The sequence below is a fragment of the Myotis daubentonii genome, chromosome 4, assembly GCF_963259705.1.
Source record: "Myotis daubentonii chromosome 4, mMyoDau2.1, whole genome shotgun sequence".
NCBI classification, from domain to species: Eukaryota; Metazoa; Chordata; class Mammalia; order Chiroptera; family Vespertilionidae; genus Myotis; species Myotis daubentonii.
The window spans coordinates 102,999,605-103,018,348 of NC_081843.1; the positions used below are offsets into that span (position 1 = coordinate 102,999,605).

At 36.4% G+C, this 18,744-nt stretch overlaps 1 protein-coding gene across 5 annotated transcripts in view; it reads left to right on the plus strand.

Moving 5' to 3' along the window:
* The window catches only part of CTNND2 (catenin delta 2), a 782,618-nt gene that overhangs the window by 284,813 nt on the left and 479,061 nt on the right, over positions 1-18,744 (plus strand). For all 5 annotated transcript variants that reach the window (XM_059694779.1, XM_059694782.1, XM_059694778.1 and 2 more), the window contains exon 3: positions 8,671-8,783. In XM_059694779.1, the coding sequence (XP_059550762.1) occupies positions 8,671-8,783 (113 nt within the window). The remainder of the gene's footprint in view (positions 1-8,670; positions 8,784-18,744) is intronic.

Below are 18,744 nucleotides of genomic sequence, written 5' to 3' on the forward strand. Positions count from 1 at the left end.
TATCTGTCTTTCCCTCTCCTGTCCTCTCTGAAATCAATAAAAATATATTTTTAAAAAGTTTAACAACAGCAATGAACCATTTGTTAGTGACCTAAATAAGTAAACAGAAGAAACTTTCCAGAAAGTAAAGCAAGAGGTAAAGAGGTTGAAAACTAGAAGAGAAAAAATACTAAAAGAAGACTCTTAAAGAACTGATGCAGATTTTAATATCTGAATGCTGAGTTAAATAAAAAACAATAGAAAGATATTTAAAACAAAGAGGAGAAAAGCATAACTTTTCATTTCAGTAGAATAGACTAGGATTGAACAACATAACTTTCTAAAATGTCCAGAAAATGTTTAAAAATATATATCAAGACACATCACAATTAAATTTTAGAACAGTAGGGACCAATAGAAGACACAGTTTTTTAGGAGGAAGAAAAAGCATACAAAAATAATAAAAGCTCAGAACGTTTTGCAGTTCTCAACAGTGACACTGGAACTCAGAGGATAATGAAGTAGTATCTCAAAACACTTGAGGAAATAATCTGTCTGACCTAGAATTCTCTATTTCTCTACCCAGCTTTAGAATTACATGAGAGCAGAATAAAAACATAAAGTCTCAAAAAACTGCCTCCCACTTAGTCTCTCTCTGAAAAAACCTTTTCGACTAGAAAAAGAAAGTGATATAGGAAAATGAAGACAACAGGTCCAGTAAAGAAGGAAACCACAGAAGAGGAACGAAGGAAATCCCCAGCCTGGAGGTGAAGGGAGGTCCCCTGGTGACAGCTGTAAGGAGAGGCCAAATTAGAGCAAATTGGAAGGCATCAGAAGAGATTTCCTCCGTGGGTGGAAGTGACATATTTGATTATGTTGAGAGAAGTTTATACAAATTGAGGAAATTTTTTGGTTGGATTCATGATAAGTACATAGACAATGGAATAAATGAACAATAATAATAAAAAAGGCAAGCTGCTCACATAGGGAAAACAAAAAATTATGTATTGTTGTTAAAGAAATCATGTAATAAAGCATTTCCAACATGATATTGTTCTACCTAAAATTGCAGGTTATTTCTATGGGGAACCTGTGGGGAGATGAGAAATGTGTGTAGGCATGATGACAGATGGAGAAATGGAGCTAAATTCTCATCTTCCATTGTGAGAATTCAATTGATGAGGCCTATAACTAAAAATTTAAGGAATAATAATATTAGAAAGTTAATTGAGATATGGAAATAAAAGTCAGAAAGTGGAGTTAAAAGCACTTGCCTCCTAAGGAATCCCCTAAGAAAGTAGGGATTCCTACTGTTTTTCAAATAAACTTGAGACATATTTGGCCCATTTCAATTTATGTATGTACAATGGGACTTAAAAATAATTACAGTCTGGCTGGTGTGGCTCAGTGGTTGAACAATGACCCGAGAACCAAGAGGGCACTGGTTTGATTCCAGTCAGGGCACATGCCCTGGTTATGGACTCGATCCCCAGTAATGGGTGTGCAGAGGCAGCCGATCAATGATTTTCTCTTATCGATGTTTCTACCTCTCTATTCCTCTCCCTTATTCTCTCTATAAAAATCAATAAAAATATATTAAAAACAATTATAATTTTTCTTTATAGAGTGAAAATATGAATGACTGTGATATATAATTTTATATGGGTATTTATGTATTTTATACTTTATATATTTTATATGTATATATGTGATTAAATATTCACTGACTCAGAAGGAAAAAAGCAAAGAAGAGGAAATTCCAACAAAAAAGACACCACCAGATAAATCTTTAACAGTTCTTTCACACACTTTTATTCTTATAAATGATTAGAATGATGAATTGAGAGAATAACATGATGATGAAGACTTTTCATAGAACTAGTGATTTTCTTAAATTTTTGAGAAGTATTCTCTCACGCAGTTGGGGTCTTGAAATACCTTCTTTGAAAAAAACTATTGCATAACCAACCACTTGGCCATTCCATTCCAAGAAGCTGCAACACCAGGACCATTCATAAACAATCACTTACCTACCCAAGTTACATATCAGGCACTTTGCTTGCAGATAAAATGATGATGTGTGGCCTAATTCCCTCCTTAATAAATTTACAATCTAGGGGGACTACAAATGCTTGAACAGAAAGTCAGGATAAATACATAAAGTACAAGGATAAAGGCATAAACTGATTATCATTGGATCACAAATAATAGTATTGTACACACTTGAGAGAAATCATTAGAATGGTGGTCCTTCTATTGCTCATTGATAGAATTCCCTTTCTCATTTAACTTAACTCAGCAGGAGGAGCACCCAGGAGAAGCCTGGAGCCTTCACTACAGTGGTTAGACCTAGGAAGTCCCATGCCCCCTTCTGCTCTTGTCCCTCATGCCTTTCACCATTTGAAGGCTTTGCACAGAACCACTATCTTGTGTCTGAGTGAATGCTGGTCATCAATATTCCTTTTTTTTTTTTCCTATGGAAGGAGAGTTTGACAAAGAAGCATGGATGAGTCCACACAATCTCAGGATATGTTATGGGTCCACTTTCCCACTTCGTCTAGCTGGCATGGGTAGTTCGAATCCTATCATTGGATTCTAGCAGTCAGATCCACATTGGATTCTAGCAACCAGATCCTCATGGGATTCTAGCAATCAGAGCCACAACTGTGGAATCATGTTGACTTCCAGTGTCTAGCATCTCATCCATCTTCTCCATTATCCACTCCTGTCTAGTCTCTTTCCCACCTTCTCATACTAGAGAAACCATGGCCAGTCTTTATTTACTTAATTCACTCTTTAGTCTGAGGTTTTATATTTTCTCAAGTCTAGCTTGTATGATCCTAACTGATGTTATCCCACAATGTTAAATTATTTATTGAAAGAATTATTGAAACCATGAATATGTGTTTTCTGATTTCATTTTTATACTGAGTTAGCTAAGCCTCTGTAAGAGATTTATATGCTTTTATCCATTTAAAATATTTAATAAACACCATTTAATTAAGCCAAATGAATGACTCATTTAGTCTATTTAGGGCAAAGTTAGAAAACTGTATAATTTTTTTCTTATAACCCTAATGTATTATGTGACTCAATGTGCTATTCTAGGAGAGGTGATCATTTAAATCTGACTCCTCATAAATTTTAATGAACTTTGGCATCATACATTTGCTACTTTTATAAATTGTTATGATCTCTAAAACAAGACAATTTCTACATAATGGGGAGATTTAGGTCTAACACTACTTTGTGTTTTCTTAAAACTTCCTTTACTGCAGGCTGTCCTCTCTAATCCACCCACTGTTTTTCATTCCCATGAGTTCCCAATTTCTCTTGGTAGTTTCTGAATCATATTTTGGAGTGGTTTTAAAGCAATTTTATTTAAGTATACCCGATATACCAAAAAGCTTCATATATTTAATGTGTACAGTTGATAAGTTCAGATACATATATCTACGTACACCCACAATAATCATCACTACAAGCAAGGTAAGAAACACATCCATCACCTTCACACATTTCCTTGTGTCCCTTTTACTTTTTTTGTCTTTGTTTTTGTTATACAAATGCTTAGTATGAAACATACCCTTTGACAAAATTTTAAGTGCACAACACTGTATTTTTAACTATACGCACTATGTTGTATGACAGACTACCTAGAACTTCTTCATCTGGTATAACTGAAACTTTATACCCACTGAACATCAGTTCTATATCTCCTCCAGCTCCCAGTCCCCGAAGAGCACCATTCCATTTTCTGCTCCTATACATTTGACTCTTAGAGATTTCTAATATAAATGGAATCATGGGATTTTTGTCGTTCTGTAACTGACTTATATTACTTAGCATAATGTCTTCCAGGCCCATCTATCTTGTCACTAGTGGCATGATTTTCTCTTTTGGAAGGCTGAATAATATTGCATTGTATGTATGTATGAATGTAATATATGTTTGCATGTAAATATATTTTTCTTTAATTATTTGGGGGACATTTAAGTTGTTTACATATATTGGCTATTGTGAAGAATGTTGCAGTGAACATGGGAGTGCAGATACCTAGATCCTGATTTCAGTCCTTTTAGATATGTACCCAGAAGTGAGATTACTAAGTCATATAGTTCTATATATATATATATATATATATATATATATATATATATATGCAGTTTTACTAGTGGCTACATCATTTTACATTTCCACCAACATTGCACAAAGCTTCTGATTTCTTTACATCCTTGCCAAACTCATTATCTTTTGTGTTTTTATTATAGCCATAATAACAGATATGAGGCGAAAACTCATTGTGTTTTCGATCTGCATTTCCTTGATGATTAGTCATGTTGAGCACCTTTTTATATGCCTGTTGTCCATTGTATGTCTTTTTTGGAGAAATGTATATACAAGTACTTTGCCCATTTTTGTGTTTGTTGTTTACTATTGAGTTTTATGAGTTTCTTATGTATTTTAGAAATTGAGCACTTTAAATATCTTCTCCCATTCCATAGGTTGCCTTTTCACTCCGTTAAAAGAAAGGGAACTTATAAAATAGCAGTTTCAAGAAGTTCACACAAAGTAATATATGTAAAGCACTTAGCTCAGTGCACATACATTTATTTAACCCTTTGTACGCCATAATTTTTTAATTAAATTCAAAATATTGTGGCATGTGGGGATTGTTCCCGTTTTGGACACATGGCAGTTAACTGGTTAACAGGTATTTATTAAGCACCTACTATGTGCCAGGACCACTCTAGACCCTATGTACAGTAGCAACCTAGCAGGAAAAATTTCTGCCATGTATACTGTCCTAGTAATTAAGCACTCAATAGTCAGCACTCAATAAACATGTTAGCTTCTGATTTTCTTAGGTATTGTGTAATTATATTAATAAAATGTAGTATTTCAAGTGAAGAAGAGAAAAAAGTACTTGCTCCTTAAGGGCCTTGACATTTACTGTGTACTCCTTAGCAAAGCACAGAGGGATAATTCACTTAATTACTTGCTTGTTTCATATACGCAATGACAAAGTAAGCATTTAATGAATGGACATTTTTAAAAGGCAGCACATTGATTCAGTTCCATTAATAAAGAAAATGTCAATTCAATTAAAAAGTCATCCAGCAAATAAAAGAAACAACCCAAAGGTAGCCTCGAATTTTAATACTGCAATAGTGAACAACATTTTTTAAGTATAAAAACTTAAGTACTTAGCTGGTTACTTGTTTATTTTGTATGAATTTTTAAATATGATGGAAAATATTTATTTAAAAATCAAGCATAGAGGAAAACCTGTTAGTTCTTTAAAAATTATACAGCTTTCAACAAAGATATAGTAACAAGATCGGGAAATACTTTCAACAGCAACAAAAACATACAGACCAAAAAAATGAAACACCAGTTTTCAAGACCCTGAATTTTAGACACTGAAGGATGGTGATTCCTTAGAGACGTGAAACAGAAAATGTGAGCCCTGCAGTTGTCCCAGCTTACTGCCTTGGGAGGCTTTCTTCCAGAACGTATAGAAGGGGTAACCCAGACAGAGCCAGAGAACTTGCTGAGTTGGGGAGACAGCACTAAGAGTCCAGGAAGCTAAAGGTGGCTAGAATTTGCAGGGGAAAATAGAAGAAATGATATTGCTACTCAAACAGAGAACCCCTGAGATCTGCAAAGGTTCACCTTCTCCTATTCAGTAGAGAACTGAGCAGCCCATGTGTGTAAGGAAGCCAAGGGACTGGAAGAGCACCATCTGAAAGAATGGGAGGAAATAACACCTATTGCTCACACCAGGGCTAAGATATGTGCTGGCGCCCACCAGCCCAGCTGGGAAACCCCATGGTTCAAGTGATGCTGAGTAGAGGACACCAAAGGGACTGCCTAGGCAGTGTAGGGTAATTAGCCCTACACCGAATGCTGTTCTGTTGCTCCTAACAAATCATTACAAGACTCAAATGTAGCAAATTCCTTCCATATAACTGTGCCCCTGAACAGATCTTAAGATATCTGTAGGAATATGAAGACAACCAGGACAAAACAAGGTAACATTCAAATGTTTTATGTTCAAAGATCACCATACGTGAAGAGGAGTGGAAGTGGAGCTTCATACTAAGGAGAAAAATCAATCAGTTGAAACTGACACAGATGCTAGAATCAGGATATTTAAACAGTTTTTACATGTGTTCCATATGTTCAAAAGTTAAATAGAGCCATGGAAGATATAAAAATTTCCCCAAAGAAACTTCTGGAGATGTTTGATTCATCTGAGATAAAAAATATACTCGATAGGATTGATGGTAGATTTGGCATTGCACAAGAAAAGACTGGTTAACTCAAAGACACCAATAGAAATTATTGAAAATGAGATACAAAGGGAGAGAAAAAGTTTTTTAAATGTGAAAAGAATTTCTTAACTGTAGGACAATTCCCAGTGACCTAGTATACACTTAACTGTACTCACTGAAGAAGAGGAGACAGTAGGGAAGATAAAGAATTCTTTGAAGAAATAATGGCTGAAACTTTTTGAAATGTGAAGGAAACCATAAATCCACACATTGAAAAATCCCAATGAACCCCAAGCATAAGAAACATGAAGGAAACTACTCCAAGGAACATGAAAATCTAGTTATTCAGCACCAGTGAAAAAGAGAAAAATCTTTAAAAAAGTCAGAGAAAGAAGACATTATATAAAAAAGCAAACAAAGATAAGTAATACCATAGATTTTTTTTTCTTTGTCAGAAGCAATGCAAATGAGAGGACAGTGGAGCAAAAATGTCTTAAAAAATGAGGGGAAATAAAGACTCCTGTGAGCCATGTAAAGCTGGAAAAATTTATCGCCTAAGGAACCACATACAAGAAATATTTAGGGAAGTTGTTTAAACAGAAAGAAAAGGATGCCAGATGGAAATACAGATTCATAAAAAGTGATGAGGAGCACTGGAAGTTTTGACTATATTTGAAAGGCAGCTTGCAAATGAAAAAGTGTCTCCTATCACCTCCCATTGATAAGGGTGAAATGGAGAAAGTATGTAGTGATGTCACAGCCTTAGAGCAAGCACAGGCAAGACAGTGTCTGTCCCAGGACTCAGAATGCTGAGCTGTCTCACCCTATTGGACTTTTTGTAACATATGCAAACATGCAGCAAATTGAAGTCCTTTAAATTATACAAATAATGAATTTCCATCTATCTATAAGGAGTTCTCTATAGCCCTCAGGTATTGTGTTTTTAAGGTATTATCAATTCAAAGATATGAGTTGGTTTACTGTTATACAGAGAAATTTAAGATACTATATTATACAGCCTGGGAATGAAGAATCTTCTAGAACTTTCATATTTTTGTGGATGAAACTGATAAAAAAGAGCAGAACTTGAAGGGAGAAGAAGGGAAATTTAGCTGCACAGAATACGCTCAGGATAAGTCTTGGTAGTCACTCTTTACAAAGAATCTTTGCTGTCCTTCTGGATTGATAAGAATAAAAGTTTGATCTCAAACAACAGCATGCTCCCTAAGTTTTAGCACCCCAAAGGGAAAAGTTGAGCTGTCATATATAGAGTGTCTCAAACTTAGATCCCCTAAATAATGTCAACAAAAATTTCTGCTCTTATGGAAAAGAGCAAGGATATTTTTAATTCATGTAGAGGACACAATAGTGGATCCCACTTTTTAAAGGTCTCACCCAAGAATGTTCCAGGATAGTACGTAGAAATAGCTCATCTTCTCTGGAAAGACAAATCCTTGCAACGTTGGGAGTTTTAGTTTTCCCAAACTGACCTCAACCCTACATTTCAATATTTTTCAGCATTCTTGTTTCTTAATCACCAAAATATAACTGTGCAGGTATTTTTAAAAGAAGTTAAATGTGACATTGTAAAAACATTTCTTTAGTTAAAACATGTAATTTTCTTTCATTATATTTATTTAAAAACTAAGTGTGGGGGAAAGTAAAATATAACAACTAAATTATTGTACAAAGTCCAATATTTGGAACAGCCAAGATTCTTGATATACTCACTGAATCATTTTTCATTCAAGTTAATCCTTTAACAGTGGAATTTGGGCTGCTCTGTAGAACCATTCTTCATTGGTTTAATTGGCTATTTGAAAAAAATAATATAGCAAAATGTCAAAAATTATTTCCTCAGTAACTAGCCTGTATAGAATCAGTATCATTGCCTTTATGCTTAAATTTAAACCATAAAGAAGTATACTAGTAGGTTTAAGCATTGCTTTTTTCAGTCTACAATAGGTAAGTAATATGAAAATCAAATTAGTATATTGAGGCAACTGAAAAGCCAGTAGGGAATAAACACTATACTTCAGATGATAGAAAAATTAAATGTTCCACTTTTGGTGTCTGGGGTTGCTGGTCATCTGCCAAACATAGCATAGGCTAATTTTTCATGGACACTGTCTCATATAGTCCTCACCCAAACCCATTTTACAGATGATACAATTGATATTTAGATTACATAACTTATTCAAGGCCCTGCAGCAAACGGGTCCCAGGACTCTGATATAAACTTGGGTCTGTCTGAACTGCAAATCCTTCTTTGATTCCACATCAACATTCTCTACTTCTCACATTTGACATCTTGGTTAACCAGATATTTCCCCTCAACTGTCCTGTCATTTGGGTCTAAATTCCACTTTTTATACAGATGACAGAATTAATCTTTTTGGTGGTTTTCTTTCAGGAATTACAGTTTGAAAGACTGACTCGAGAGCTGGAGGCAGAACGCCAGATCGTTGCCAGCCAGCTGGAGCGATGCAAGCTGGGGTCAGAGACGGGCAGCATGAGCAGCATCAGGTACTGGGGACCCCTTCCCCGTGGTTCTGTGACTCGAGTTGCCAGGGAAAGTAAATGGTGGGGTTTATCTTCTCCTTACAAACCTGGCAGTGGAACCGGAGCATTCAGTCCGACGTTGGAAAGGAATGGTAACCGACCTCATTTCAGATGTTCAAAAGAAGTCTGAAATGGCCTGGTTTGTACTTGAAACTCTTTTAACAAAATTACTCCCTGCCCTGAATGCAAATTATGCATCATTTTGTACAAAAGAAGGCTTTTCGTTCAGGCAGGTTGCTTGAAAGCAGGAGATGCCATATCACAGTCTCCCAGTTTGTTGCTCTTTTCTAATGATCTAGAGTCGCAGGTTCTGGAAATGAGAAAGAAAACGTTTCTATGCAACCTGTATTGTCTGCTAATATATGATGCTAAATTATAAAACTGCTCCTCTTGTATACACCACACATTCAATTGCCATGTATAAAAAAATATTTCAAATCCATAGATAGAATGATTATCAAATTAGGGGTTGGTTTGATGTTATGAAATATTTAAGAGCAAAACAAAATATAGTAATTTGACCACAGAATAAATGCTCCACCTAGGGCCTTGTTTTTATATTTAAAAATAAAAGTGTGTGTGTGTGTGTGTGTGTGTGTGTGTATGAAATTGAAATAAACACATACAGTTCTATAAGTCAACTTTCATTTCTCAGAAATGCATTGTACTTTTCTGTCATCTTCTATGTTGTGTTCGATACTAGATTTCTTATGGACATATCTTGGTTAAGGAAATAATAGTTACTGTGGCAAATAAACTTCAACATTATAGTAACTTTACAAAATAGCAGATTGCTTTTCATTCATGCCACAGATAGAGGCAGAAGATGCTGGTCAGGGAGCTGCTTCCTTGCTTCCCTCTATGCCAGGAGCAAAGGCCTAATTCTTGAGAACCCCTATGGCCTCATTGTCAAACACATCACTGCACCCACAGCCCATTGGTGAGAATCAGTCACATAGCCTCTCATAGATGAGCTGGGCAGGGATTCCTAGTCCTGGGGTCAACAGGAAGCAGAGGCTTGAGTTTGGTAAGCTCTTAGCTACTTGCTGCCACAAAAGAATTAAAACACCGCTATATCCATTGCTCTAAAGCACTTATCATTGCAAGAGTAAATCTGTGGTTGGAATATTTCATTTTGGAGGCACCTGCCATTAGTCTTTTAACATTTTTCTTGTGTTCGTGGAGCAGTGGGTACACTTTAAATAGAAGTCATTGTGACTCTTACTGTTACTTGAATGGATAACGTTTTCAATTGCAAAGCTGTATATGGAATGTGTGGAAACATATCCACTTCTGTAACACCTCAGTAGTAAGAAGCAGCAAGTAGATAAATTGTGGTCTCTTAAACTCATCACCAATTTGTCTGAATACCCAAATTAACAGAAACAGGATAGACAAGAAAAAGTGATTTGTGTCCATTTGAAATTGTATTCAGAAGGTTGACTGGTGGAAGGTGGCGAGAAAAATATTTATAAGTGTAGATTTTTATTACTGTGTGTATTGAAGAGCTGGTTATTATTGCTGAGCACCTCCTCAGAAGCTAAGCCTGATTTGGGGGTTCATGAGCACCACTGAATTGACATCTCTTTGGCTTTGAAACCAGTTGTTTCCCAATTGGTCAGATTACCTGTTTAATGCATATTCTTAATCTTTCTGTGTGATATTTTTGCATACTATATATCTTTTATTTTGTTTCATCCACCCCCAGTCCCTGGCAGGAGAAGGTCTGGGGGACCATGTTGTGCCCTGTGCCTTAATTTCCAACTTCTGATTGGATCAGAAATGGACGTCTAACCCAAGGGCAATCCTTCCAGTGAATAGCCTGAAAGAAATTGGGCTCTTACTCTTGAGAAGGTGAAATAAGTGACCCCAAATCTGTGACCTCCAGTGGTGAATCCTAAGATATGGTGGCCATGTGGTTTGTGTGCCAGTGGAGGAGCCTGTAGTGACAGAGACCATCTTGTTTCTGAATGTTACAGAGACCAGTTCAGTTATCACTAAGACTGCTGCATCTCTGATATTTCATTTACATTCTTAACCCCCCTCCCCTCATTTTATTGGATTGAGTTGATTTCTTTTCTCAGGTCCAAAGTGTCTTAGATAGAACACATCATTGAGCTACCAAACTAGACAGAAAAATTACCCATGATGGTGTTCGGTTCTTCACCTATAACTTGTATCCTTAGCTCGTAGCTCATAGTACATTAGCAGTAATTCTGTGTTAAATGTGTATTAAGTAATAGTGTTAGGTGCAGCGGACACTGCCTAATGATCCCCTGCTATATACCTCTACAATATTCGGTCTTCATCAAGCTTAATTATTTTATATTTGGGAAACCTCTAATGTATGAATCTGCATTTGAATAGTACAAGCAATTTACTGATATTTCACTGGACAAAGTCCAATACATGGCTTCCATTTTTTTGGTGTGTTTGGTCATAACCTAGTAGTTTGCTCAGCTTCAGAAATGCACCTTTGGAAATCCAAGTCTTTATAAAGGTAATAGACTAACCTCGTTAGCACATCAAAAGGGATATTTAAAAATAAAAAATAGAATATAAACAATTTTTGAAAAAGGAGGACAGGTAAAGAAGTCTGATAATTTAGATGTCTCATATTCTGGAGGGGTAAGAGTTTTATAACAAAAATAAAACAAAATTAAATATTTTTCAGACTTCTTACATCAATGATAAAAATGATAATTCTATTTTGGTTTTCCTCTGCCTTTATTGGTGATAGGGAATTGCTTCATCTGATTTCTCAGACCTCATTTCTGGTAGTCACAATGACAGTTTGAACTTTTTGAAAAATGTTATTAGTATGCATTTAAACAGTCAACTTTATAATAGTCAATCAAATAAAAAATGAGAGCACTGAGAATTTGGAGAAGGGAGAATCTGGATCCCGTGTTGTGGCATATCAGCTTCTGCATTCAAGTGTCTACGGTAGAAGTAACTACAAATAGGACCATTGTGGTCTCGTAGTTAAACTATTCACAGACTTTTCTAAACACCTAAATGAATGTTATAGCTTCCAGAATCCAGATCATTTAGTGGTTGTCTGAGAGTTATCATTCTCCTACCAATAAATTATTAGTGCTTCTCGTGGCAGCTATACTTCCACCATTTCTTCCTATGTTGGCTTTTCTCACTCTGCTTCCATGCCAAACCTCTCCAATCTGTTGGATACTTCTCCTATCCTACAATTAGTTTGGTTCCATACCTTCTCTCTGATTCCTCAGAACCATCCAGACCTGAAGCTAGAACATTATTTATTCTGATGGCTCCCTTTATTTAGGGTCATGATAAAAATCCCTCTTGCTAGTAACCCACTCCCACCCTTTGGCCAGTTGAGATTACTTGGCTCATACCTGTCCCTCAGCAAAGGTTTGCCCAGGAGGTCTTGTCTAGCAGCCCCATGATCCAACTATTCCCTCCCAGACTTGGACCCTTGTTTTGGTTTTATAAGCCCAGTGTTCTGAGGACCTTCCTGTGTCCATGCCCTTGTCATGCTCTACACCCCTGTAGCAGCATTCTAACTCACCTCTTTGGTTGCTATCTGCACAAATCTACTCTCTATGTGGTGTGAATTAGATATGCATATGCATAACTCAGAATCATGTCTATAAAGGACTTTTCCCCCCACTTCTGCTAGTTCATAAATATACCAGTATTTCCCAGTCGATGCCTATGACCAAGGAATCCCTTCCACCTAGAATACCCTCCCTTTTTTGCCTTGTTCCTTTCTCCTGGGGATCTATATACTCAGCTGAGGGCTCACACCCTTCTGAATGCCCTCTTGACCAGTCCAAACTGGGTCAGGTATCCCTTTCTTGGGAGTCATTAGAACTAACAAAGCATTGAGGATAAGCCTCTGTTGACCCTTCTAGAAGTTCCCTGCCACAGAATATTTTAACCTTCATTCAGAAGATGTGTAGGGATTTCTTATGTGCTGCTGAAAATTTAATGACAACAAAATTGATGTCTACTTAAACCCCTTGATTCTCATGGGCACTAAAAACATAATGGGAGAAAAATAGATTAAAATCACAGTTGGACATATCTTATAAACTCCTCCTAAGGAAGATCTGACTCTTGAAAGGCATGATGATGATGATGATGTTGATGACAACAATGATGATAAGATGATGAAGATGATGATGGTTGATGATGGTCTAGAGCTAGAGATAAAGGAAGTCAAGAAATTCAGTGCTAGAGATATTTGACACATGATAAAGTCTTCCTTGCCAGTGTGGGTAGCAGTGCACATGGCTCCTAAAGGCAGCGGATGATCCCTGACTTACAGAGAAGAGGACCTCAGTCTTATAACCAAAATAAATTGATTTCACAGCTTGAATGAATTTGGAAGTAAATTATTTCCCAGAATTTCCAGAAAGAAAAGTAGCCCAGGTGAAACTCTGGTAATAGACCTTATAAAACCGTGAACAGAGAACCCAATTATGCCATGCCTGAACTTTACAAAACTTGCAAAACTGTAACTTAAAAAAAATAGACATTGTTTTAAGTTGATAGTAATTGGTTACAATACTTTTTAATAGGTTGTGTTAGATAATCAGGGTGAGGCAAAAGTAGGTTTATGGTTGTTCCTATGGAAAATAATACAGTAATTAATAACTAATAATACAAGAATAAACTGTATTTTGCACACTCACAACTGTAAACCTACTTTTGCCTCACTTGCATATTATAGCAAGTTGAATTATGAAAGGTTTTTATTAGAGAAAATAAATTTTACTTTGTGACTGTATTCCATTCAAAAGTTTAATTTGTATATCCAATTTTATTTTTCATGCATATACACATGCATTTGTGCCGGGAGCCGGTCCATCCTTGCTGTTTCAAGGGACCTGGCATATATGGCATACGGTTCTTAATATGTCTGCTCACCTTCTTGGCGCTGTGTTTTAACCAAGGTCACCTCTCCGAGAAAGGTTGAATCCCCAGGTAGGGATTTTCCCCTGAAGTTAGGGAGGGAATAAAACCCCTCAACTAAGTGCCAGGCGGGTAATTAATCACTTTAACTATGAACAATCATGCTTAAGCTACATAATCTTTTCTCCCTGGAATGGAGATAAGAAACGCCCTAACCTTTGTAATAGAGATTGACAGGATTAAAATGAACTGGTATAAATACAGATGTAACAAGACAGAAAGACACAGAACTCAGAACGCAGAACTTAGAACAGAATCAAGAAGACAGAATCTACACGGAGCCTAGAGACAGAAGAACTTTGCTGGAGAGAGCATGCCGGAGGATCCTGGAGAGGGACTGGCCTCGGAGCCTAGAGACAGAGCCTAGCGGGAGAACGTGGCAAGGGATCCTGGACTGAACCTGACTACAGAGATTGGCAGGAGAACCTGACTGGAACCTGGACACTGAACCTGACTGGAGTACCTGGACAGAACCTCTCTGGAGAGCCTAAGCAGAACTTCTCTGGAGATCGAGACCAGAACTTGGCTGGAGATCCTGGCTAGGCTGCTGATCAACTGAACGCTGTCTCCGTGTCATTCCTTCTTCGCCGACTCCGTCCACACCTTTGGGGACCCCTGGACCTGCTGGGGTTGGACCCCGGCACATTTGAATTTACATTTTAAACAACATACTGTTTTGATTCTAAGAAGTGGAAGTATTTGAATGTGGAATGGAGTCGTTATTTAATGTAGAATAAGAACAACTAAATAAAGCAATCAGTTTAGCTTCACCATTTTTTAATGTAGATGCCCAAGACTCTGATTGAAGTTATATATATTTAAAATGACAAATGTAATATATACATGAAAATATCTTGCTCTCTTTTTCCCACAGGTGAGCTATTGAATTTCTTGCAAACACGTTTTCACAAATATCTGCCATAGTTTGGATAGTGGAATACAAAAGGAATTAATGTTACAAGTGTTATCAAAGGTTGTTCTCTTTATTAACTAACTCCTGTGAGCCCAAATGCCAACAATTCTATAAATAGCATACAGATCTTCTTCATTCCTACAAAGAAGCCAGGCTCATTTTAGAGAAAATGCTGACTTCTGGTTTAATTAGTTACTGGTGAAGAAACACAAGTCAAGTAGTCCCATACATTTATGTCACAATGAAATGTTTATATTTAAAAGCATGGTCACTGAACTTTCTTAAGGAAATAAATCATATATGAATATAATTGTTTCTCAAAGTCAGACATTTTGTGCATTTTTAAAATTTTTCTATAGGATATGACATCCTTAAAAAAGTAGATACTGACATTTTATTCTTTTATATGCAGAAGGAATAAATCAATCAAAATATTTTATTTTGAAGACCAGACATCTTAGATAATTTAATAATTTTAAAATTTTTAGTTTTTTAAGCATTTTATTATGTTATTTATATATACATACATTTCCAGAAAGAGTTATGTAGCCAAAGATTAAAAATTACTCATAGTCAGAATTCTAGATTCTGACCATGCTTGCAAATAAAAAATAAATAAATAATCATTTTCAAATAAATTATTTTTAATTTAATTTTTTATTAAACATTTTTTTAAATTAGAGAATAGCTGTTGATTTCATAATAATTTCTCATGTGGTTAAAATATTGCTCTTCCAACAAAGTCATACAGATTTATTTAAATGAGACATTTAACTTATTGAATTGGTAATCAGAAATAACACTGCAGTGGCATTTGTGAAGTCATTTAGAATGTCTGCTTCATTATAAAAACAGAAGAAATGAACAAAATATAAGGACTACAGACATACTTTAGCGTTGTTTTCTGCATTGCCAATTTTATTTTAAAACAAGTATTTTTCTCTTGTTTCCTTCCAATCTAAATTCCAGAGCAGAAACCTCCCTCCAGAATATTCTCCATTTTCTTGATTGTCTTCATGAACCCCTGTTCTTCTTGTCTTAATATATTTTTTTCAATTGCTTGTTTTTAATGATGAGATAATTCTTTTAGGATTTCTTATTATAGTTTTCCCCTTTTCCTACATAAATTAGAAGAACATTCTAGAATACTTTCTGGGACTTCAGGGTTCATGTTCATGATTCCCAGCACCATCACATTTCTGTCCAGACCTCCACTCAGAACGCTTTCTCCTTCAGAGAGAGCATTTACAGCTAATGCTTGTTTAACTGGGAAGCATTTATTTCTCTAGTCATTTTGTGTGTGTTTTTTATCTCCCAGTTGTCAGGCCTCTGAGCCTTTCCCACCTGCCTGGAGTCCAAGGTCCCTATGCTGAGCCATCCTTATAGTACCCTAGTGCCTTTGAACTTCTAATCCTGTAGCAAAATTTACAACCTGGATTAAAGCTGCTGCCTTCTCCTCATCTACAGGGAGTCATTGTTTAGCCTTCTCAGCAACTAGAAGTAGGTGCTGCCCCTCTTCTGTTTTCTCCCCTACTCTCTAATTCCCCAAGTGCAGGGACTGGGAGTATATGCCCAAGAATGGTCAGCACATGATAACTGTTCAGTCGGTACTGAATGAATAAATGAATGAATGAGTATACAGTACTTTTATTATTCTTATGCCATTGCTATTGTTGCAGAAAATTCACCAGTTTTATTAATCTGTAAATATTGCCATCTCTCTATATTCCAGAATATATCTTATATATGATACATATATAATAAATTATAATTCATATAAAATATTATACATTTTTCTGACCAAGCTGGATCAGAATATTATGTTCATTATTCATTCTAGTCAGTTTTCTTTTTGGAATAGTACCTGGACACCAAGTCCTGTTGGTTTGATGTACTCTGTGTGTGTATCTGTGGTTGATTTAGTCTCATACTTTCACTCTGATCTTAAGAAGATGATGAGAATAGTGATAACAATATCAATCATAGTGCTAATTTTAATAATTATAATGGTAGTATTTATTGAGATTCCTATAGGCCAGGCACAGCATTAACTGGCTTATATACATCATGCCATTTATTCCTAATCAGCCCATGAGTTAAATTTTATTGTTAAATATTGTAGAATGGAGAACACTACAATTCAGAGAAGAAAATTCACTTTCATAACATCCAACAGATAGTGACCAGTTACTGATGTTTGATCCCAGGTATCTTTATGTCTCAAGTACACATGCTAAAATGCCTCACCACAATGCTTGTTCTTGAATTATGTTGTAAATGACCATCTAAATAACCCCAGTTCATTTTTACCCACTTCATTTTGGGACTTATTTTCTGTTTCTTTTTCCTCCTCCCTTACCCATCCCAATGATTATTATTATTTTGAAGTTTTTATTGGAATATGTTTCTGAGATTCATTCTTATACAAATGAAGTAAAGGGTGTTAATATATGTTATCATTGCTTTTAAGTACATCCAGAGTAATTATTCATTATTCTCTTGCATATTTCCAATAAACAAATTATACTAATACTTATGTCTATAAAATGCTCATTATCCTATAATCTTAGTCTCTTCAGGCTGCTATAAAAGAACACTATAGGTTGGGTGACTTATAAACAACATAAATTTATTTCTCACATTTCTGGGGGCAGGGAAGTCCAAGATCGTGGCACAGGCAAATGTGGTGTCTGCTGAGAGCCTGCTTCCTGGTTCATAGATTTTGAGATAGTTTGGCTAAATACTGGGGTAAAGATAGGGAACTGGAACAGACTGTTTCACACTGAGCAATCACGTGGAGTGGGCCTTTTAAGAAATAATCACTGGCTCCATTTAAATAAATGTTATGCCGTACTTCTGAGGGTCCAGCATGTGAATCAACATTTCTTGTGCTCCAGGCCTGAATATGATGCAGCTCCTGGCCTCCTGGTGTTCAGAGAGAGACATCTAAGCACGGAAGGCATGAGACAATTCCTTGGTGCCGTGAAGGGAACAGGAAGTCATGAGATGGTTTCACAGACAGATATTTGTGTGTTAATCATGTGAAACATTAGCAGGGAATGAATCAGGATAAAGGCACTGCTCAGAGGGAGAGTGCAAAGTCAGAAAGACAAGAGTCAATTTGGGAATCAGTGTGGTTGGAATAGCAAGTCCAAGGGACAGAATGTGTTGGATAAAGGCACAGACAGACATAACCATTCTTGTGAGCAGCCATATAGATCAGGCCAGAGACCTAGAGACTTTGCGTTTTGTTGACTGGGCAGTCAATAGAACGTGAAGATGGTTTTACCCAAGGACGTGATGAGGCCAGCTCTGGCTCTGCCAGCTGCATGGAGAATGAATGGGAGCTTGTGGAGGCTGGTTGTTGCAGCACAAGTTGGAGATAGTAGCTCTTGTCCAGGAGATAGGTCAGAAAACTTCCAGCAAGGTCCTGAGCGCTTACATTGGTTTCATAGTTAGAGTTGGCAGGGTCTGCGGATTCATCTGTATTAAAAGAGACAGTGTAGGATTGCAAAATTATTTATTTTAAAAAAATGTAAACATTTGGTAGGTGAGGCCAACACTCTGAGCTTAGTTTCTACCACAACGATTGCCCATGTTCAAGAAGGAAACTTGGAAATTTTTTTTTATTTCATGTACGTGAATGTATCCTAATTCCCCTTTATCCAGGAGAAGCTATCATAGAATTTTAAATTTAAGAGATTGCTGCGTTAGCAGCAGGCAGCAAAGATGTTACCTAATTTGTTGACAGTAAAGCTGTATTCACAAGCCTCAGCCCTCTCAAACATCTGTTTGTTTAGTACCTCAAGAGCTGAGGAAGTTTAAAAAAATCTTCACACATTGTTGCTTAGTCTTACGCACTTATTTGAGAATTTAACTCTCAGCAAGATTTTATTGGAAAGCTCTATCCAAATGAATGACTGCCAACTTTACCCAAAACTTAGCAATTAACCTCTCTCTAACGTGTAAATGATGGTCTCCACCTGTGGAGAGCTCACTGCCGTGTCTTGACATTTCTGATTTAAGGCAATGAGTTTCATTCTGTCATTTGGGATGTAG